We start from the raw sequence: 23,673 nt of genomic DNA, 5'->3' as shown, positions 1-23,673 counted from the left end.
TGCATTTAACTGGGCACGGTTTTGCCACATGCCAAGTTACTGCTGTGTGAGAGCCCGGCCTGAGATTACCCACCTGTCGGCCGTCCGGCACACATCTTAGTCCAAGTATATTATACCATTCTATTCTGTTCCTTTCTTTATATTGCCTTGTGAATAGGTTCTGACTCAGCGCTCCATCAGGCTCGTACTGTGAGCAGAGCACTTGAATTAAGGATGTATTGTCATGAGAATTGCCTATAATTTATACACAATACTTCTAACTTCACATTTCAAAATTCCTGTTACGCACGGACACGTCTGAGCCGCCGGGTACCGCGCACTTGTAGAGGGCTGCACAGCACTTCACGAAACAAGTTGGATGTGGATCAAAATGCATAGAAAAGCTTCAGCGTGCCGCCCTTCCCGGTGCGACGGGGCGCCAGTCATGTGCCAGGCTATTCTTGTACATTTTTCTCCAAACAAATTTGCAGCCAAGACGCACGTGAAGTTTAGTTGTAGTACTTGTTGATCTGCATGGAGCGGGCAGCAATGACCCATACCGTTATAATGGAGGGAGAGACCACTGCAGGCGAGGAGGACGCTGAGCCATCCGAAACGCTTGTCAAAAAGAACAAGTCTAAGGGCGGGTATTATTGGGTATTACATGCACGGGTTATACTCGATAACAAACTATGCAAAAAGATTGCGACAAGCACTATCCGTGCGTGTAATACGTGCCCATGCATGCTAAAATAGTGTATGGGGATCTCTCCGCATCCAGCGGTACGCCATGCGTTGTGCGCTCCCCGCGCGGTAAGCGCTTGTGAGAGCTCTGAGCCGGGAAACCTTTTCTTCAGTTTGCTTCCTTTGCTGTAATTCAAGCCTATTTTTGGAATAAAATGTGCATGGAGGCAACAGAGACCAATCGACAACCATCCCCTCGATACCGAAGGAGGACAATTACCTACTGCTTTCCTTTTTTGGCCTTCTGATGCAGATCTGCCATTACGGCTGTAGCACTCTTCTCACTTAGTGCGACTTTCGGAATGGTCAGCGCTGCATATATGAGAATCGCTGGCCGATCTTAGCAGTGTGTTGGCTCGGGCCACTCTCGCACTCATTTAACCGCGCCATTTTAGACGCAGCAGTAATCGCGGTATAACGCTCATTTATTTCAATGGGGCCTTGCAGACTTGCGCTCAAGTGCCATGATTTTCGAGCGCTGTCTGTTCTATTTTGCAGCGGTTTCACACTTTTTAACGCACCATCACAATGATGGGGTGCGTTTAAAAACTGCTGTCAGGTGCAGTAACCTGCGCCTGAAAATGGCGGTAAAATGCCACGATCAAAATCGCTGCTTTTTGCCGACGCCGTTTGTGAGAGTGGCCTAAAACTACTGATGTACAACGTGCGCTGACCGGGATATCCTGTGGCCTGCTTGGAACAAAGGGTCTCTGGAAAGGAGGTGGCAGCAATATTACTCATCTCCTCCCCATCCGGCTACAGCAGTACCTGTATTTGAGCCCCCCCCCCCCCCGATGTGTCTAGTCGGCCACCACGGTCAGTGACTTGTACATGTGGCCCCGCGGCTGATAGATACTATTTTGCAGCACTGACATCAAGGATGTCCTAGAATTACTGAAACTTGGGATGGCAGTCTGAACCGTATGACTGGCAGTTGACCCCAGGTTAAGAACCGTATCGCTGTCACTTGGCTCCGGGGTCAGGATCATCTAACGAGCACTTGACACGAGTCCCGTTCTCAGGTGTGTGGATTTGACCCTTTTGCATATTTTAGTAATCGGTTAGGAACACTTAGGCTGTGTTCACACGTCGCGACGGACGAGTACAGATTGACAGCCGTACGGTTTACCCGCAAAATTGTGTAACTGTTAAAGATTTCAGTTCAAGTTGGCAAGTAAAAACAGCGATTTACACACAACGGCTTGGCCATTGGCAATTAGTTTGAAAACTGCAACAAACAGCATGTTTGCACTTTTTATTTTTTGCCCACATTGGTCTCACTAACTCTTAATTTTAGTAATTTACCGGTAAGTGCTCTTTACTTATATAGCGACCCGTAAAAAGAAATCTCAGCCCACTGTAGCATCGGAGTTTCCTGATGTGTAAGTTTAAAAGTCCATTTAAGACTTCTGAACGGTCTCAGGAGGAGGGTTTCCAGCAAGTCCAGATTATTTTCCATATCACTTATTTACAGTGGAAGTTTCTACTGGTCAATGCAAAAATCAGCAATGATTTACATTACCCCACATGGGGAATTGTCACCCTCTGAGTAAGGGGAGCTCAGAGTATTTGGGGAGTTACTGGTTGTAATGTCCTGTTCTCTTCCATTAATGTATATACTGTAATAGAATTACTGCGGCCGCAATGCATCACTTTACACTTATCCGCCACGTCCCTGTCTCTTATCCGGGTCTTTCTGTATTACTTTACAATCACGCTGCGTTTTAAGTCTCCTACAAACTTTTGTATCAGCAAAAGCTGAGACTTCACTTTCAGTCTGATCTCCCCCCACCCCCACCCACTTCCTCTCAGTTCATTAATCGAGATTAAACTGGCCCTAACGCAGATCCTTGTGGCCCTACTGCTGACTTCAGCCCATCTTGAGTCGCTCAGACTGCCCTGATACATTTCCTAGCGCCGCTTTGGCCAGTGGCTGTTAACCACACACCATTGGGGTGACCGCAATAGATCGGCATGTCCTCCTGTATTGTGGATTGCCTTGTTGTCAGTATACTTTATAGGCTTTATCTCATTAGGGATGACCCCTTTTACAAATACAGGCTCAGAGATGAACAGCTAAGGGCTCTTACACACTGAGAGTGAGTGAAAACGCATGATTATGAAAGCAATGATTTTCAATGGTTTCATTCCCATCTGCAATGTGTTCACTCGGGCTATTTCCACACGAGCGAGATAAGAAAATCGCAGCGTTATCGCATTTGTGGTCCATGCGATGTCGCTGTGTTTTCTTGCGGTGATGACGCGATTTTGTGGCGCTACAAAGTCGCATGACTTTATAGCTCTATCTGCGATGGGGGGGGGGGGTTGAAATCGGACTTCTACCCTGAAAATAAGCCCTAGCTGCAGTAAAAAAATTAAATAACCTAAAAAGCGCTGTCATCTGTGGCGTGGGCTCCAGTCTTCTGCCAGCCCTTCCTGGATTAAAGGATCAAAATCCCCGCCTCCGGTAAGGGCTAGCTGTGATTGGTTCATAAGTGTGGGGGCTTAGCCATCTCTATCATCGTTCTAACAAGGTTACTTGACATTTAGGGTTATAAAGGAAGGGTCCTGAGCTTCTAATAAGGCGTAATAAGGGGTTGTGATCTCCGCACGTGCCCTTGTAAGTAATTCTAGTTTAAGCAATTTAGGGTTCTAAGCCTTTCCGGGGGCATATTAGCCTTTTACTCCCCACTTCTACACGGGCCAACCTAAACAACCAATCACCGGGAATGAGTAAATCCAAACAACCAATTGGGCTGCGAATGGTGTAGCAGTGGGGAGTCATATAGATCTATGCTTTCCGGGGCCATATGCTAATTAATGCTGGACTGTCCAATGGGCTGTCCACTTGGTGCAGCGGTCTGGTCCCTCTCCCTCCTAAACGCCCCTCCCCCTTTTTTTTGCTGCTGGATCTCTTTCACACTGGCTGCTGGAGACATTGCATGTTCCATCTATGACGTGCCTGAGCTGCACGGGGCCATCGCATGACGTCCTTCTAGATGAACAGAAGTTGCACGCACACATGCATTGGCTTCCGCAGTCCACATTACACCATGTAAATGAAACGCATCGGTTCTTCAGCAGCCATTGCTGTGGACCTCAATCTGCAAAGAAGGGGTGTTTTTAGGAGGGGGGGAGCCCAGACTGCAGCGCAAGGTGGCCCACCCATCGGATGGTCCAGCATGGGGAGTGCATAGAAACCTAAATCGTAAGATCAGAGCCACTGACACAGGTAATGAAGGTCCCATTGTATTCAGTATGCAGTGCCTCCTATTACTGTCTATACAGCTTTTAGTGTTCCCAGCACCCGGCAGACTTCCTTTACAGCTTGTGTGTAGAGCCCTAATAATGGGGATTGTGACAGTTGTATTCAGCCTTGGGCTCGTTTCGCACAACCGCATTTGAATTGCGGATCCTGCGATCACCGTCTGCACGGATGATCAGCAGTAATACGCAGGCATTGAAAGACCTGATTTTGAAGTTTTCTTCACACTTGCGGGTGTGACTTGCCTATTCTGCAGGCGGAGGAAAAATCGCAGAATGTTCTATTTTACCGTGGAATCTGCGACCATAGAGCCCATTGTGCTCTATGGTCACAGATATACCAGCAGCCCATACACAATTATGGCGTGGGAAATACAAAAAAAACCCTGTACTGCGCATAGCCACCTGCGTTCGTACACGGTCATACGCAATACAATTACTTGCCTACACTGGATCACCGGCTGGACTGAATCCGCTGCGGACCATCTGGTCATGTGAGCTAAATTCAGTAGACTGTCGTAAAACCCCTGTCCTAATGGTTGGCTACAGTGTATAATTTTTGACTCTACTACCATTGCCTAGACTTCGATACATTGTAACAATCAGCTGTGATGCAGCATGAGGAATCAAATCGCACAGCTGCTGAACTTCTTGCCTGCTTCATTTGGCCCTCATGAGGAACTATTTAGCTTGGGTTATTGTTGCTGATTGCTCTGTGATGAGCGGATACAATACTTGTGGCTTATCCCGTTACATAGTAGTGGTGGGGAGGTTTCTGCTCTGTGGTTAGACTTGGCATTAATGTTAATCGTTTGTGCGGCGGGCACCCGTTATTATAGCATTGCTCTCTTCTGGCGATGTATGAGGTGGTACAGAAAGTAAGGAGGAGGCCCTGTATGTCTGATTATACCGTTGGTGAAACTAAAGTATTTTGAGACTGATCTGCACTGGAGACCCCAAATGGAGCCTCCCACATAGATGAGAGCGGGGTCTTAAGACCATCTGGTAGCAGTCGCACAGTCACAAATGTTTTTGATGGTTCTCAGCACTGGTGATATGACAGTCCTGTCACTTATGACAAATGCTATCGGTTTCGCTGCAACTTTGAAATGGCTGATAACAGGGAGCAATGAATTACTCACTAATGCAGTTTCGAAGGGCACTTTTGCTGAGAACTGCATTGCTGCTTCATGCATTGTCATCCACAATTCAATTTTGCTTTCTCATTCTTGGTATTTTTCTACAAAAATGAGACTGCAGAAATGATGACTCTGCACCCTAAAACATAACTTATCTCCCAGCCCTTTCTCCACTATCGGCACACCCATACTTTACGCCTTTCTGGCTTATTTCATATGTCAGACTGCAGCATTCCCCCCCCTAGTTGATGGGTTTTTACAGCGAGCGCTCATTCATCTGTGACTGCACCGCCGCCAATCACGGAAGTCCTTCTGCTTCTGTCAATGAACTAGACGTTCTGTAAATGACAGGGGTTTAAGTCATTCTTTCGAGTAATTTGCAGCAGCTGCGGCAGCGGATCCAACTAGTTCTGCTAGAAAATCTTGTTATCCTAGGAATAGCTCAGAAACATCCCCCCCCCCCCCCCCCCACCTTCCCGTCTGTATTCTGCCTGTCACCGTGGGACATCCAATAGCAGCCAGCTGGTAAAAGCAGCACTAATGGGGTGGTGTGGCTGGAGACGTCAGCCCGATCACTACGCCAGTCTGAATCACTGTGTGAAAATGATTTGTATTAATACGTGGGAGGTGGTGTCTCCTGAATAGCTGCCATTGAGGCACGAGGAAGGCTAAAGGACATCCAGACGCTGAACTAAAGCTGCAATATGCTGAACTTCACAAGGAATGCACAGAGATGCTGACCTGGCTTTCGGACAGTCCTTGTTTGATGCCACTCAATTCCTTTGTACTCTCATAGCAAGGGTTTTCCCATGCATGAGTAGCCACAGCGCAAGGTGCGTATGTCGCCGCCGCCGGTCTCGCTTTGGGTGATTGCAAGTGATCTGCGAGACGAGTTGCAGCTTTCATGCCTGAGATGAAAGACTTCCCTTTGTGGGAAATGTACATGTGACATTGTGCTCAGTCCTTTGTTCGGCTTCCTGTCACTTTTACCATGCGCAGGGTCGCTGCTGTCGCTTCCCCTACAGTGTTGGTGTAGGTGACTGCTGTGTGCTGATGGTCACCCCGTGCATATAGTCCTACGACTACAGAGGAGGTCTGTTATTAGGAGGCTTGATTTACCAGAGTTCTGTGAAAAGGTTTGGAAAGTGTTAATATTGCCTGTGTATTAGATTGCTAGCTCTGGGGGTCAGCTGATCGTTACCTGTGAATTTATAGCTCCTTTTAAGGTTTTATTGCATATGATGACTGTTGTATCACGGTGTCTCTTGCTGTACGGTTCTGGGATGCTGGGATGCACTTGGTACTTTGGTGATGGCTGGGCATTGCCCGCTGTTACAGGATCAGCGATGGGCAGCTCTTCTAATGAACTCTGCTATGGCATTGTTGCGAATCCTTTGTGTCTGCTTTCGATCTAGTTTACATAAAGCACGGAGCAGACATCTGGCCGGCCGCCTCGTATGTTGCTGTCTTTCTGCTGCCTCCTCTCTGGCTGTTGCACCTCCCAGCACTTCTATAATTTCTGAATCTATGTTTGTACTAAAACCACCCATTTTTCCCAAAAAAATCCCTGGAACTGCAGATGTGGTTGCTGTGTGAAACAAGCAGCGTTTCTACTACCCTGAGTCCTGAGGTTCCCCTGTGGCAGAGAACGTCATGGGCCCCTTCTCGCTCAGGTAGCCTCTGCCCTTTGTTGTCTTCACCTGTTAGACACGTGTACGTCTTTGCAGCATCCGTGTTTGACAATGTAACATACTGCAGCCGTGTCTATCGACCTCCTGGGACCCCGCAGTCTTGTTTTGTCACTTCTGGCAAGGGAAGAATACAGGGGTGGGAGTTTCTCCCAATCATCATACCTACAAGAGCTCCTTCCTAATTAGTTGAAATCCCTGCAAATTGTAATTTGAGTGTTGGGATTATTTTAACTCTTTAATGACACGCGCGGCTCGTGTGTTTTTTTTATTTATTTATTTATTTATTTAGCACTTTTTAACGTATCATATATTGTGCTGGTAAACTCTTAAAAATGTCTAAGGGAAATCTCACTATCTTTGAAGGGTTGGGGGGCCATAACTTTATTTTCCCATCAGTATATTTGTGTGAGCACTCGTGTATTTTTGTGGGATGTCCTGTAGTTTCTATTTGGACCATGTTGTAGTTCATATGAATATTTGATGGCTATTTATTTTTGAAGACTGGATGACTAAAAGGGCGTGTTGGAGCGTGTATGGGATTTTTTTCCCCCCCCTAAATTCACTGCAAATTAACAATGTTACTTTGCTAGATCGGGCTTTTACAGATGCAACGATTGCAAATGTTTTTTGATTTTTATACTAATATGGGGTCGGGGGGATTAACGCTTTAATACCCTTTTCTGTTTTTCATAATAAAGCTTAATTTTTAAAGTCCCCTCAGATTTGACCTTGCAATCGTTTAGTCACTCATACAGTGTAATGCAATACCATAGTATTGCATTATACCACATTCTAATAGGCAGCCTATGAAGACATGCCACAGGCATGCTGTGATAGGCAGTCCGTCATGGCTGCACTGGGGGCCTTTAAAGTACCTCGTAGTGCCATGGCAGCAAACGACACCTTGTGATCTAATCACAGAGGAGCCGTTGGGACACATGAGCATGGGTCAGGATGTTTAAAGGCCGCTGTCAGCATTAGCTGTGGCATTTAAATGGTTAACAGCCACGATCAGTGTTAGTGCTGATCAGGTTATGGGTGGGTGGCGGCTCTATGCAAGCCCTGCCTGCCCAAGATGTAAATGTACGCCTTGGGGCGTGAAGGGGTTAAAGGCATTAGTTGTTTACTCCTTTTTGCATGTGTCTGTTATGGATGTTTTTCTGTGTTTGCACCAAGTGATCTGGGCCGCCTTGTGCTAGCTAGTTTAATATACATTTCTGTGCTTCCTTTTCCAGCACTCCGTCTCGAGGAGCTAGAGCAGGCGCTGGCCACACAAAGATGAGTCTCCATGGTGCAAGTGGTGGTCACGAACGTTCAAGAGATAGACGTCGGTCAAGTGACAGATCTCGAGACTCGTCCCATGAAAGAGGAGAGAGTCAGCTGACTCCCTGCATCCGAAACGTTACCTCTCCTACACGTCAGCATCAGAGCGGTAGGTCTCAGATACGGGCTCGGCTTTTCTCCATTGATTTGTCTACTGTAAGATAAATGCTCTGCAGGAATACAAGAGTGTAATGCAGAATATCTGCCTGCCGTGTGCTCAGTGTGAATACATGCCCCGACTGAACGACAGATGAGCATTCGTTCGCATCTCGTTCTTCATTCAGTTTTTGCATGCATAAACCCCTTTTAACGTTCTCTTCCTGTGCAGATGTGAAACTGCAGCGTATGTGAAGGGATGAGTATTGGGGGCGACGACATGCTGACCAAAGTCCGTGGTGGCAACATACACCAATCAGCCATAATATTAAAATCACTTACAGGCTATGTGTTACATTATGTAGACGGTAGGGGGCATCAACTTACCTGAGGAAGATTTGGCACCGTGGGGAGAAGAATAGCGGTGCGGGCAGTGTAATGCGATGTTCTGAGTACTTGAGTCTTGGCATCGTGTGGACATGATGCACACCACCTTCCAAAGCCTGTACAGGCATGTACCCCCTTCATGGCAACAGCATGTCACAACTTAGAGGACTTGAAGGGAACGTATCACTTACAGTATGCTGCCCTCTCTGTGGCCAGCATGAAGTAGTGACAGATGCTGATTTCTGCAGGTTGTCACTTATGGGATGATGTGCAGCGGTTTATAAGAACTCGGCGCTTCTTTCTACAGCTCCTGGCAAGAGAAAAGTCCAGTTTCTTCACGAGGTGCTACTAGTTCTGTCCACCCACCGTGGTTGGCAAGCTTATAGCTGTTGCATTGCATACTGAGAACGATCAGTCAGAGAGTGGATGTAGCTAGCAGCACCTCAATAATAAAGCGGACTTGCCTCTTGCAAACTCTGCACATCCCCACAAGTGACAGAACTCTGAAATCAGCTTGTCTGTCACTACTTGATGCCGTCCTCCCTGAGTGCAGCTAAAAGTACACAGCAGATTACCTTTAAGAGTCTGCTGGTAAAGTAACCCTCTGGGCCTGGAGAAACAAAGATGGTCACACCAGCTTCTCAGACTGCCTGATGCACGCTGTGTATTAGGTCCCCTGTCATGGCCGAGGTGGAATATCGCTAGCGATATTCTGCCACGGGGAAGAAAGGGGGAGACCTGACAGGTCTCTGAGATGAGCCTGTCTGATAGGCCTACCGCGGAGAATCACAGCATGCTGCAATTTAAATCCCACGAGGGGAGAATCGATATAATTCTCCGCTCGTGGACGCTGGCTCTGCACTTTCCGTAGCAACACTAAGGAAAGCTTCACAGAGCGTGATCGCCGCCGGGGGACAGGCAGCCTTAGTATACATTAGTATAAGCCACTACACCTGCTTTGATTACCCAGTGCTGCCCCCATGAGCCGTGCTGACCAGTCACAGCAGCTTGTAGTGTCTTGGACTACTGTATATTATGCACAGTGGGCATCAGGGGGTCAGAGAAGCCTTTTGGCCATTATTTCTCCAGGCCTGGGACGTTGCTTTAATGTCTTGCTGCCAGATACCATGAGACACCTTCAGATGTCCTGTGGAGTAGAGTCCATACCTTAATGGCTCGATGCTTGTTTTGGTGGCACAGGGGAATGGGGGGGACTTGTACAATCAAGACAAGTGGCTTCAATGTCATGGCTGATCGGTATGGTGATTTTCCCTTCTATTGATTGACAAGGCGGTAAACCATACATCAGACCTCTTTTGCAGGAAGTTCCTTCTGTGCCGGCTGATGTATGTGAAATGCTTCCTCTCTTTAAAATGTGCTACAGCAATGGCAGTGTAATACCACAGTGCTGACTGAGCTGCTGCAGAGCCTCAGTAATACGTTTTACCATTTTAAAATTTTTTTTCAATAGAACTGCATCAACATTTGTAAAACTTTTTTTTTTTTTACATTTTTATACTAGTACCCGCATGTTGTGGTTCTTTGTAGTCCGCTGGATATATCACTGTAACACTTCTCCATGGTAACTGCATCATTATGTGACTGAATCACACAACTTCAGAATTGTCAGAGCAATATTGTGACGAGCAAAAACGATTTGCATGAATTCTGTGTTTTAATCCACTTTTCCTTTAGAGCGAACCTCCATTCCTGGGACAAAACTCTGTCTCGGGACCAGAGAAGGGGAGTTATACTACTTGGCGCTCTTTCTGGCTGCACTCTTACGAATCTGCCTGTTTTTTGGGGGCTTCTTTGTGATCTTTCAAAATTGGTCCTTGTGGCCCACCTGATGCCCACTGAGTACTGATGGTGCATCACTAGTCTTAAGCACTATACACTGTTCTGATTGGGCAGCAACACCCACAAGAGCGGCTCTGACCAATCCGTAAGCAGCCTTCAGTGTCTGACTAGTGATACACAGTCTACAGGAGAGAGATAGATGCATTTTTTTTTTCTTCCCCTGAATAGTTAATGCTAAAACTGCATGATGCCGCTGACAATTAGACTATTTCCAGATGTAGGGGAGAGGGGCGAGACTTTGCACTTTATTTCATTTCCCCCCGTCCACAATTGATTTATTTAGTCTTATTATTCCATGGTCGTTAGTGCAGAGTCTTTTAAATGAGAACATTATGGATCATCTGTGAATAAATCTCAGCGGCGGGTCCTCAGGTGCTCCTCAGCAGGCAGATGCAAGATGATATAATATCCGCAATCAATAACAATTGTATCAGCGTAAGGAGAATACATCCTAATGTGAAAGCTGACTCATGGGGAGTCGTGCAGAACGTGTCTATATAGATGGAGCTCTCCAGAGACCTGATGGGCACTACTGGTTCCCCCCATAAATGGGTCGGCTCCTCTCCTTCTGGATCAATGCATGCAATGTAAAGATGAGGCTCTGCATGCAAATGGAAACTCTACTACGTTTTGCTCTTGTCCTTATGAAGGTTTGTATTGAGATCCTTCCCCCGGATTCCCTCTCTTGATGTGCAGTGCATTCAGGTAAAGATGAATTGATTGCATCCTGATTTATAACCTTACATTTAAACATTTTTTTTTGCTCCGTTATTTGCTGGGAGGAGATCTTTAAGTGCTTGGAAATTCAATTGCTTTACACATAACTCTGGCTTTCTGTAAGTCTATACCTGGAAACAATGTATCTCCTCCAGTCCACCTACTTAAAGAAAGACTTGATTTTCTTTTATAGATCGAGAGAAGGAATACTGTTCGTCCCGGCCAAGCAGTCCCCGCCCTCAGAAAACCTCCCCCAACGGTTCCAGTAGTAGCGTTGGGCTCAGTAGTCGGAACAGTAGCCAGTCGAGTTCGGAAGGGAACTGTAAGATTGCTGGGGAGATGGTGTTTGTGTACGAGAATGTAAAGGAAGGAGCGCGGAACATCCGCACCTCAGAGAGAGTCACCTTGATAGTGGACAACACCAGATTTGTTGTAGACCCGGCCATTTTCACAGCGCAGCCAAACACAATGTTGGGCAGGTTGGTATCTTGCATTTCATGGTTGTCCAGTCGCTCTGACGCTCTTCTCTCATGCCTCTGCTAAGACTGACTTTTTTTTTTTTTTTTTTCTTCTTCTCCGAAGCATATAATTGTTCTGTCCTCTTGCTACATTGTGTAAATAAATTTAACCTCTTGAACAGAAACTCAGAAGCTCCAGTCTGGAGCTAATTTATAATGCAATTACCTAATTAACAATTCCCTGATGTAATTTTCTAAATTAGAATTACTCCTATTAGGTGCGCTACAGGCTTCTAGTAGTGCATACGGTTTCCAAAAATTTATGGGCTGCACGTGCGAGTGTAGGTGCAGTCTGGCAATTGGCGCGGTTACACAGAGTGTAATATAGAAGCTGCACCTCGACTAGTGCAAATGGCCCTGAATCAGCAGTGCTAGTGACACCCACTAGCGTTTGTGTGCTAGCACCTTTAGGCCTCCTGTCCACAGGTGTAGCGATATCCCGCTGCAGGGGAGAGCGGACAGCTCTCCACGCTGAGCCTATCTATTGCATGCTGCAATTTAAATCCCACGAGTGGAAAATCGCCATGATTCTCCGATCGTGGACAGGGGGCTGTGCTTTCCATAGTAGTCTATGGAAAGTGTTCACTGCGTTTTCCGCGGCTGGAGTATCGCCGCAAGAAACACAGTGAAAAAAATCGCCCGTGGACAGGAGGCCTTAGCCGCTGTGCTGTCTGAGCTACTTTTTAGGTGACCAGTCTAAAGCTTGTTTCCCATTAACACTTCATAGCCTGGAAGTCCCTAGATGATGGAGCAAATACGGTTAGATCGCTCCTGCAGTGGACGGCAATGGTTCTGATAACTATGCTATTTAAAGAATGGAGCCTAACGTCCTGGGACAAACATTTTGTTGTTGGGCTGGGTGTTCATTACCTGTTCATGCCCTTTCTCTCTTTCTACTGTTGTTTCGCTTCATTCTGGGGCCCTTCTTCAATCATTTATTGAAGTATGCTGCATTCAGTGGCCAGTGCTGCTCAAATGCTCCACCAGTACAAGCAGAGGCCCCAGAGAGAAGCCGATCGGCAATAGAATGGGGAGAAATGATTGCTGCAGATAATAGAGCTTCCTCCTGATCTCTGGACAAGCCTTGTACCGGGACCAGAGGATCACATAAAAGGACTTGTCCACCGTTCTAGAAATCTGTGCATCTAAAGTTAACAAAAAGCGCTTTGCAGGTGGTCCTGATGAAAATCCTTGCGTACACACAGCTCTGCTCTGGGGCTATGTGTCTCCATGGTTACAGACTACAAATGTTAGAACCATTATGTCCCTCCTGGTGGTTGCTGATCAGTGACTGTTGCAACCAATCATTAGCCACAGCAGTGACCTTCTCTAGCCAGTGATTGGCTGCAGCAGTCACATGTCTAGGTCAGCAGCAACCAGGAAGGACTAAAGTGGTTGTGAAGCAATTTTGAGCCACAGTGAAACCCCTTTAACTCTCAGCACATTATGAAATGTAGCCATGGGCCGCATTTACCCAATGGAGGCAAAAAAAATTTGCCTTTGACCTGTGGCTAATGGGTTGGACACACTACCTTATTGGCCGTACAGTGGTATGCGTTAGATGTATACTCTGACTTGATGTGAACAGAACCTGACTTCACCGTAACCTACAGATGATAAAGGGGAGAATTTAAAGGATCAGACATTTGTTAGTTTGTAGTCTGGAACCATGGAGACGCATCAGACTGCACAGGAGCTGCATACAGAAAGTGGTAGCAAGTTTGTGTTTTGTTTTTTTTTTGTTGAGACTGTTTGCTGAGTTGATTCTGTGTCTCACGCTTGCTGAAATGTGCCGCTCTCGTTGTGCAGGATGTTTGGATCTGGCAGAGAACATAATTTCACACGTCCTAATGACAAGGGAGAGTATGAAGTGGCCGAGGGAATCAGCTCCACTGTGTTTCGGGCCATTCTGGTGAGGATTTGTCAGCTGCCGACATTTTTGTTTCTTTCCTATTATCTCTGATCTTCTCACCTTTTTGTGTTGAGGTTTTTCTGTCAGTCCTTCTATCCTGCGGCGTCTTCCATAGTCCTGTGGTATTATAGGATCCTTACTTGTACTGTGTGTATATATCTTAAGGTATCTCTTCCAGCCGCCCGCCTCCATTCATTGCAAACAGACATCCGTTCATAGATGAACTGGTGCCGGCGTACACGGGGGCCGGTAGTCGCTTGGTCTTTAGGGGAGCTAAAAACCAAACGACTGACAAGTGAGCGATTTCTTGCTCATTGCCCTGTTGGGAGAACGATCCCTGAAAATTGCCATTTCAGCTGTTTTTTTCTTTTCCTGACTGTAATCGCCTCCTGTAAAGTACTTGTATTTCCCAAATCGTGTATCCAAGCGGAGCGCTCCTTTCTGCTCAGCGTGAGATAGGTTTTACTCTGTTATTGTCCTCCTGCCGCTTCTGGCATCTACATGTTGTATTAAAAAGATCATTAATAAGAAGCTCATCCCTTGAAGACAAGCCCCTTTTCTTGGGATCAGTAGGGGTCTCGATAGTCAGACCTCAACTGATCGGCAAGGTACCCCCTATCCTGTGGATGGGGGGGGGGGGGGGATAACTTGTTTCCATGGGATAACACTTTTAGGGCTCATTTGTTTTTTGTAAATATTTTTTTCCCTCATGAGAAAAGCTTTTGGAGCATTTTTAATTAAAGCAATGCCCTGCCCCTCTTACTGCTCCTCTTGGAAATGTATAAATAGGCAACTGGATGTTGCCATTATTCTCCTTGCAGGATTGTGTCCTGACCAATACCGCTCAATCAATCCTTTTCAGTGTCAGATTTCTTGGGGGCTTACCCTAACAAGGGGAATGGTAGTGACCCGATGCCAACTTCATAATTTCGAGGAGGAAAAGCAGAGGAACAATGCAAAGCTAGGAGAAGGAAAAGTGTTACTTCAAGCGACCCTCCCAGCCTGGCAAACGAGGATGGCCGAAGCACTTCTCAGACTACCTGATGCACACCACACTAGTATACATTATTAATCCAAGACACTACTCTGACTGGCCAGCACTGCTCATGGGGGCAGCACGAGTTAAAGTAGGTGTACTGTCTTACACAATGTGCCTTAGTATGCGGCATTACTATCAGGTAGTCAGAGAAGCCGGTGCCGCCATCTTTGTCCAGGGCTGAAGGGTTGCTTTCATCCAGAATGCAAGTGTGTGCTAGAAGCGGACATGTGAGGAGTGGTGACTAATCCCCTTCAACATGTGTGCAGGAAATAAATGGGAAAGGGGCAACCCGACCGACTGACTTATTGGGGGTGCAATGACCATAGGTTTGATAGGCAATGCGGAGAGGTAAATGGCCGGTAAGAGGGGCAGGTGTAATCTAAGGCCTTGCTGACCTAGTTCTATGCACTAGAGGTGGATGGTGTAAGCCGAGGTGTGACCAGGTTGTCTGCGTACAGGGAAGAGCTGTTGTGTAACATGTACGGATATAGAAGGTGCCGGATCTTATTGCATTGCTCTTTTGTCTCAGGGATAGATTAGAACAGACAGATGAGGGACCTATTCAAGGTTGCAGGTAGCAATGTGGCCTGCAGTTTAGGGGGTCAAAGTGCAACCAATTGTTCCACTCCTATAAGGACATACACTATACTGACAGAAGTCCTGTGCGGTCAGGTGATTAGTGAGCATTGGGTATAGAGGATCACATACGAGGTCCCATTGCATCCGGTGTGTGCGGTGCCGTCACGTTCAGGGAGACCTCGTAAACTGACAGAACGTGGACAACGAAGCCTTGTAGGAGCTGTGAAGACATCATGGACATTGTCTGCCCTCGCTCAGGAGGTCTCAGGTCATTGGACATCCATTAGTACCAGAACCATCCGTAGGAAACGGCATGTGAAGGGTTACCATGGATGAGCGGCGGCACACAACATCACAGCGGCGCCTGCATTGGGGCTCGGAGCGACGGACTGTAAGTGAGTGGAAGCAAGTGCTGTGGACGTCTGAATCACAGGACACCATCTTCCAATCGGATGGTGACACTTGGGTGTGGCAGTTGTCTGGAGAGCGGTTTCTACGTGACGGCATCGTCCCAACAGTGAAGTTTGGAGGAGATTCTGTTAGGATGGGGGTTTCTGCTGGGAAGGACTGGGCCATTGGTTATAGTGAAGTCCCCCCTCACCACCAATGGGTACAGAGACATCCCAGACAATGTGGCATCACCCTGTGGTAATACTCTGGTACAGCTCAGTGTCTCCACCAACATGATGATCGCCATGTCATACGGCACGCAGGCTGGGGGAGCAGAACGTCTGCAAACTTCATTGGCCCAAAGTCTGGATCTCAATCAAAATCGAGCATCCGTATCCGTGTGCCCAACACACTCCTCATCCCCCCCCCCCCCATCGCTGCCTGAAGCTCCTGGAGGAATGGAGGCAAATCCCTCCACACATCTATGGTATTTGGTGGTCGGCGGCGGAGGGTGACTGCAGTCATGGAGAACAAAGGCGGCCATCACGACTGAAGAATGGGAATAACATTGAATTCCATCCCCTTCTGTGTGTGTCCCAAGACTTCTGTCAACATAGTATGTATCCACGCCCTGAAGAGAATTGGCCTGTCCTGCTGACGGATCACCAGAGATGCATCCATCAGTGACCCCCGGGCGCCGGCCCTTCACACGTGCAGACGGAGCTGTAGGATTACTCAGATCTGCAGCCGTCCGTCTGTCTTGCTCTGAGGCTTTCTGCTGCAATCATGTTTTCCCCCAGAAGCCCTGCGGCTATTCCTGCCTCTTCTGCGATCACAATAGTCTATTTTAGGGGCTGCTTTTATTACTATTGGGCTGCGTCATCACCGGCAGGGCGCTGGAGTATATTGTGCGGCACTTAAACAGTGGGAGTGGATTATAATGTTGCGGCGGAGCAGCTGAAGCCTATATCATCTTGGCACTTAGTCCGGGATGTAAAGTCTCTTGACTACGGCTTGAGACGTCGATTCCTCATCTCCTGCGATGCCGTTATCTTGGCTGCAGTGTAAGGAGGATGATCGATACCCGGCAGCTGCGGCATTATTAGGTAGTCTACAGCCACGTGTTGTCAGCAGCATCGCATTCACATCATGGGCGGCACTGACTGTCGCTGATTACATTGTATTGTTCTGGCCAGGTAATGAGTAATCAGTCAGTCACTTTGACTCATCCTGGAGTCGGCAAGCAGCCGCGCTGATGGATTGTTTGTGTGACCTTTCCTGCACTTCTGGATCGCCATGTAGATCGACACACGATGACTTATTGCAAATCTATTGAAGCAAGAAAGACAAACCGGTTGCAGATTCCGGGCGGTGCTTCCGCCTTCCAATCATGAAGTATTCGGCGCTGTTCACACCAGTGTCTTTGTTTCTGCATAGAACAGAGCCACGACTGCTGTGATGGGTCCCTTTTCAGACTCCTGATGAGCCTTATTGCCTTTAATTGGGTGTTGGTATACTTGACTTCCCTTTAAGTTGTAAGCTACTGATGGCTTATCCTCAGGGTACGCCACCAATCGGGACCCCCACAAATTAGCGGTTTACCAGGCTTGTGAATTAGTGTAGTGCACAGGTTTCTGCAGGAAGTGGACAGCTCTGTTCTTGTTGCAGTGGCCAGGCTTGGTATTGCAGGCATTGAAGTGAATGGAAACTTTGTCTGTAATGACATGCCTGACCACTACAGTTACAGCGGAGCTGCCTACTTCCTGCAGAAGTCGGCTCAGTACACCAGCACATTGGCCGGGTGAACTATTGGTCGTCAGGGGTCTCGAGCAACAGACCCACACCCATCTGCTATTGATCACCTATCCCAAGGATAAGTCATTGGTAGTTTACAACAGGGCAACCCCTTCAAGCATTTGCGAACAAAAACGTACATTGAAGCTTTCATACAATGTTTTTGTTTATGTAACCAGGACACACGGATGGAAACGCACGGCTTTTAGTTTAATGTAGATGCGTAAAATTAAATGTACATAAAATGAATACCAGCATGCAAACCTCTATGCTAAACCTAGTTTAAAGGGATTCTGTCATCCGGGTCGTACGGCCCAAACCACACGCTGGAGACCCCCTGGGGCACGGGGAGCTTTTGCCCAGTGGGTGGTTTCTATTCTGAAACATTGCAGCATTGCAGAGTAAATACTCTTTGACTCGGAGCTAAACTTCGAGTCGCAGAGCCGCGCCGGCCTCATCGCCAACTGCATGAACACGGATAGCTCTCGTCCGATTTGTGTATATGGGAGAGCCGTCGGTCTTCGTGCTGCTGGCGGGGAGAAGCCTGCATGCCCAGCCTCTGTCAGAGAGCCTTTCCAGAGTCAAACTTTAAAATCTTTTTTTTATAAAACACTGTGGCATACACACATACTGGCACGACGGGCACGCTGGGTTCATGCTGCCCATGGCCCAGGCAGCTTGAACTGGATAGCAGAATCCCTTTTAAAGGGGTTCTACCATCAAAGACCTCTGTAGTCTGTTGATAAATGTGTGATCACTAGGGAACTAACCGCTGGAACCCCCCATCAATCCCAAGAACTATGCCCTCCGGGACATCGTTCTCCAGGTCGCTGGGGGTCCCTACGGTTGGACCCCCAGCAATCGGACATTCTCACGTCTTGCATGCTGGCCTTAAGACGACTCTGCTTGCATCTGTCAGACGTCCTCGTCTTGCCGCTTTGTGATTACATTTTTTCCCTTTTTATGGGTTTGTAATATTTTCTTGTAATTGTTTTCTGTTATAAGGATTACTACAAGACCGGGATAATTCGCTGTCCAGACGGAATCTCTATCCCGGAGCTCAGAGAAGCATGTGACTATCTATGTATCTCATTTGAATATAGCACTATCAAATGTAGAGACCTCAGTAAGTATCCGGCAGAAGCCTCTTGGTGTCGTCTGTTTCATCTCACCTCTTGTGTGGTAGCACAGATAAATGATGCAGTCACCATCCTGTGACCTCGCTTCTCTCTCGCCTGACTCTCACATTCTCTGTCCTCTGCCTTATAAATCTGTCAGATCTTCTGAGACTTTGCTTTTTTTTTACCTCTAAGAAACAAGCTGCAAAACCGTAAAGAACGTTGTATGCATTTATTATTGTCTCTTGCGTCTTGCAGGTGCGCTGATGCATGAGCTGTCCAACGACGGGGCGCGGAGGCAGTTTGAGTTTTACTTAGAGGAGATGATCTTACCTCTGATGGTTGCCAGCGCTCAGAGCGGGGAGCGAGAATGCCATATAGTGGTGCTAACGGACGACGATGTAGTGGACTGGGATGAAGAATACCCGCCGCAGATGGGAGAAGAGTATTCTCAGAGTATGTACATTGTTTTTCTTTTTAAATATTTTTGGTGTGCACTTTTTTTTTTTTTTTGGTCCTGTTTCAATTGTATGCGCAAAGTTGGAGTTGTAAAACAACCTCAAGTTATTCCCTATCCACACTATAGGGGATAACTTGCTGATCGCCGGGGGTCTCGTTCTAGAGATCGGCAGGAATCTCCTGTCCTGCCACTGTGGGGGTCTCTTCTCCCCTTGCAGGGACGTCACTGTGAGTGAAGCACTGGCCAAGCATGTGTGATCAGCGCTCCATTCATTTCCTTTGGGCTGATGGAAATAGCCATGTGGCATTCGCTTGGGTATTTCTGCAGTACCATTGAAGGTGAATGGTATGCTATTGTGCTCACACGACTAGGGCTCCATTCAGTCTGCTCAGTGCAGGAGGTGCAGTAACCCCGCAGTGAGCACGATGGTGGACATAAAAGCCCCCGTTCTCAAAATCAGCAGGGGCCTCAGTGGTGGATAGGGGATAACTTGTAATTTTGGTACAACTCCTTTTTTTAAAGTTTTGTTTGTTAACTTTTTTTAATTGTAGTCTTAAAGTTGGATGCTTTTGGGAAGGGAAAGAAATGACTTTAGTATGCATTGTCATCCACATTTCTGCAAGAGGCTGAGTTATGTCAATGCAGGCCCTGCTTGTTCAATGTCTGACTTGGCTCTGCATTCTGAGATGCTCGGTCTTTGCACCAGGAGCTATACAGCAATCTGAAAAGGTACAATTTGCCCCACATGGGGGGGAAATTTCTTGCCAGGTAGTGTGGCTGTGTTGGGGTGGGTTCATCATGATGGGGCTGATCACTCTCTGGGTTTGGGGATATCTGAGCACTGGAGGCAATCCCCCCTCTTCAAAAAAACAAACAAACAAAAAACTCTTGATGTAGGTCAGTGTCAACTTTCCCACTGCATTATAGGTTGTGCCACAATAGCAAGTTGTCTCCTATCCTGCTGATTGGTGAAGGTCTTGTCACTGAGACCCCTGCTGATCTTGTGAACGGGACTCCCGTGTTCCTGCGGGGGGTGCCTTTTCACCTCAGTGACATCAGCATTAGGGAAATAGCAGAGTGGCACCTGCTCGGCGATTTCCGCAGGCCCATTGAAAGTGAATGGAGCGCTAGTGCGACCAGTGTTCCTTTCAGTCTCCTCTTCACAGCAGGGGATGCAGTAAGACAGATGGGGGAGACTGGACACTGTTTTTGAGATCGGCAGAGGTCTCAGTGGTGGGACCCCCACTAATCGGCAAGTTATCACCTATCCTGTGGAAAGAGAATAACTTGCAGCCGTGGTACAGCCCCTTGAATGACTGCAGCCGCAGCTCTTGGATATAATGGTATTTATGCTGCATTGACATTGGATGATGCTTATATATTTTTTTTATTTCCTCTCCAGTTATTTACAGCACCAAGTTATACAGGTTCTTTAAGTATATTGAAAACCGAGATGTAGCAAAGTCTGTCCTGAAGGAAAGAGGCCTTAAAAAGATCCGACTAGGCATCGAAGGTGAGCAGCACCTCTTGTCCCATCCATCTGTAATCACTGGGAAGTGCAGGCGTTTCCTAATGGCAACCAATCATTGTAATGGACAACTCCTCCTGTGTCTTCAACCAGAGTATTGCAGCAAGCGCCTTACAATGGATCCCTCATTTATAGATTTACACATAGGCCAAATAAGATATGAACAGACGTGTATATTACACACCATGGAAAAGTCTGCAAATGTTCATTAAAAGTAACCCTTTGGTCCTAGACAAACAAAGATGGCCACACTGTACATTAGTCTGACACTATACCCTGCTCTGACCGGTCAGTGCTGTCACATGGGCAGCACTGGCCAATCAAAGCAGCATGTAGTGTTTTATACCAATGATACATAAGGTAATCAGAGAAGTGGTTCGCCAGTCTTTGTCGAGGACCGCAGGGTCACTTTAAATGTTTTGAAGAAGTGTTCACAGTCTGTGCCTTCATAGCTTGTGATAATGGAGGAGATATAAGCAGCATCTTACCTCCCGTCTTTCTTCCAGGTTACCCAACATATAAGGAAAAAGTCAAGAAGAGGCCAGGCGGGCGACCTGAGGTCATCTACAACTATGTGCAGCGGCCCTTCATCCGGATGTCCTGGGAGAAGGAAGAGGGCAAAAGCAGACATGTGGACTTCCAGTGTGTAAAAAGCAAATCCATCACAAACCTGGCTGCAGCCGCTGCCGACATCCCACAGGACCAACTGGTGGTTATGCACCCAACACCTCAAGTAGACGAGCTTGACATCTTACCTAATCACCCCACCCCAGGTAACGACACAGATCCGGATGGGCAGAACTCCACCTTATAATTCGGGCTTCACTACAGCTGCTGGGAACGTGTGCAAAGTCTTTGGACATTGGATGTCAATCAGCCATCGAGGAGGCGAGGCTCACCAGTCACGGTGATTTCTAATGTTTTGGTTTTTTTTTCTACAATCATTACAAGCAAAGAAGGGGCAGATGGCGCTACGTGGCACCGCCACCCTCGGGACGTGTTCTGTACCAATGAACTGTTTTGGTTGTGCAGTGTGGACTTTTTCTTTTTAAAGACCAAAGGAACAAGCGGAGGTTCCAGCTGTGTTGTGTTTTTGGTGGGCTTGTGATGTTGGCTGTCTATTCACTCCTTCTCCTCACATTGTAAGGGATCCCCCCCCCCACTCTGCTATCCATTGACGGCTGGAGATCATCAGGGTCCTCCCCATTACCAGGGTCCATCCCATCTTTCGTAGTGGCACTTTATGGATGGTTTCAGACGGTGTTTGTAAAGTTATTTTTTCGTAGATTAGTGTGAATTAGAGTGCATCTATAAGAGAAAAGGTTCTACGTTTGGATTATAGTGAATCTTATTATCCCCCTTTACCTGTATTCACGGAGCACAAGCGGGGTCTTCTCCAGCAGCGGAGGATTTCACTTACTAGGGACGGCCATCCCTCCGATTAGGATATCTTGAAACTGCAGTGTCCAGAGCGGCCAGGAAGTCAGTCAATGGGGCTTGGAGCAAGCGATGCCTTACACCTCACAATCTCTCCTGGGCCGAGTTTACCAATAGAATTGTTTTATGAAAAATGATTGTATGTTTTGCATTTAAATAAAATGTCATTATTTTAATTTGCCTGAGACCGTCTGAAGTGGTGGGCACCGAGGGGCAAGCGTGACTTCAAGGGCTTGTCCAGTCGTAAACTACTGATGACCTTACCGTAGTATAGGCCATCAATAATAGATCGGTATGGCTCCGCTATCAAAGACCCCTCTGATCCGCTGTTTGCTGGTGTGTTTTTGCGCGGAGATGATTTTTGCAGGAAGCAGACAGCTCTGTTCCTGCTACAGTGGCCAAGCTTGGTAATCCAGTTATGATTCAAGTGAATGGGAACTTGTAATACCAAGCCTGACCACTGCCATTGGAACATCGCCAGTCCTGTCCTTATGACACTTGGAAAAACTGAAGCGGCTCCGACTTCCGTGCATCTGGCGCTGTAGGTGCGAGACGAAAATCGCCTGTGTGAATTAACCCATTAGACATAACGAGTTACTTCCACGGGCGAGGGCTGTGCATTTGAGATGCACAGAACGTTCGTGTTTTTCGCACCCAAGTAAACGTGGCTTTAATCAGACGCTCCTTCTCCTTCTTGTCCATCGTGTCTGCTGGCGCTTTATGATGTGTAGATAGAATCTGTTCTCCGCTTCTATAACAGAGCTCCCGGACCAACAGCGGCTTACATTCTTTACTCTTGCAAATGTAATGTGAAGGTGCTGCCCCCTGCTGAGTAAAACGCTGTATGACAGCATTAGATGTCAGAACCTTCAAGCAATTTACTGAGGAGGAAACCCGACAGTTTGTATGTTTAGACAGAGGGGAAGACTTATCAGAACCAGTACAAAGGAGCCGGTCCCTACAGGTCCCTACGGGCCGCTGCTTGACAGCAGGCTGCAACTTTAAATTTAGTAAGAGACTTTCAAAAATGTGGCCTCTGCGGCCCTCGTGGCTAGTTTTAATCTAGTGTTTTTTTTGTGGCTAAAGAGTATTTGTAAAAACGCTTGCAATCCTGGAGGCGGCCGTGCGGCGCTGCAGCATCTAATGTATGAGGCTTTTGTATAGCTTTAGCCTATAGAACGAGAGCTCCGGATCCTGTCTGAGACCCCTATCAGACACTTATGGCCTCTTAGGAATACCTCTTAAGGTTTGGTCTTGTGCAAGAGCAGAATATGGAAATTTGCTAGTTTTTGCACAACACTTGGGTGCAGCAAAAAAGTGTCTAAAACACAATGAAAAGGGCATTTGGGGAAATTTACTTGCGTGACACCAGAATACTGGTGTAGAAAAGTGAAAACTTGGTGTAAGGCCCGCTTATGCTTGTCAGTTCATGGCGGCCAGGCCCTGGCAAATGGGTATGATTTACCATGAATCTAAACCACTTCCTAGACTGGCATTGGCATGTGGCAGAGTAGAGATGCCAGGGATCATAGATCATGCTTTTTTATGATGTGCCTATTCTAGGTCTTACATTGTGCACCAGCCTTGGCTCAGATGCTTCACAGATTCTGACAACTAATAAATGGTAGAAACAGACTAGACAGTCTTAAAGTGACAAATGTATAATCCCGCAGAGACGCTGATTGATCGGGCTCATTA

General features: G+C 47.1%; 1 protein-coding gene across 4 annotated transcripts in view; it reads left to right on the top strand.

Annotated features, from left to right (window-relative positions):
- Nucleotides 1-22,151, top strand: part of BTBD10 (BTB domain containing 10) — a 34,113-nt gene extending 11,962 nt beyond the window's left edge. For 2 of the 4 annotated variants that reach the window (XM_066583589.1, XM_066583590.1), the window contains 7 exons: nucleotides 8,053-8,249; nucleotides 11,394-11,679; nucleotides 13,528-13,630; nucleotides 18,438-18,558; nucleotides 18,809-19,006; nucleotides 20,413-20,523; nucleotides 21,045-22,151. In XM_066583589.1, the coding sequence (XP_066439686.1) occupies nucleotides 8,053-8,249; nucleotides 11,394-11,679; nucleotides 13,528-13,630; nucleotides 18,438-18,558; nucleotides 18,809-19,006; nucleotides 20,413-20,523; nucleotides 21,045-21,352 (1,324 nt within the window). In that variant the 3' untranslated portion in view covers nucleotides 21,353-22,151. Of the gene's footprint in view, nucleotides 1-5,652; nucleotides 5,960-6,197; nucleotides 6,220-8,052; nucleotides 8,250-11,393; nucleotides 11,680-13,527; nucleotides 13,631-18,437; nucleotides 18,559-18,808; nucleotides 19,007-20,412; nucleotides 20,524-21,044 lie in introns of those variants that run through there. The other 2 variants (XM_066583588.1, XM_066583592.1) reach the window with 2 other exon arrangements.
- Nucleotides 22,152-23,673: the final 1,522 nt, after the last annotated feature.

The sequence above is a fragment of the Eleutherodactylus coqui genome, chromosome 11 (genome assembly GCF_035609145.1).
Source record: "Eleutherodactylus coqui strain aEleCoq1 chromosome 11, aEleCoq1.hap1, whole genome shotgun sequence".
NCBI lineage: Eukaryota > Metazoa > Chordata > Amphibia > Anura > Eleutherodactylidae > Eleutherodactylus > Eleutherodactylus coqui.
This window is presented reverse-complemented; position numbering and strand designations above follow the sequence as displayed.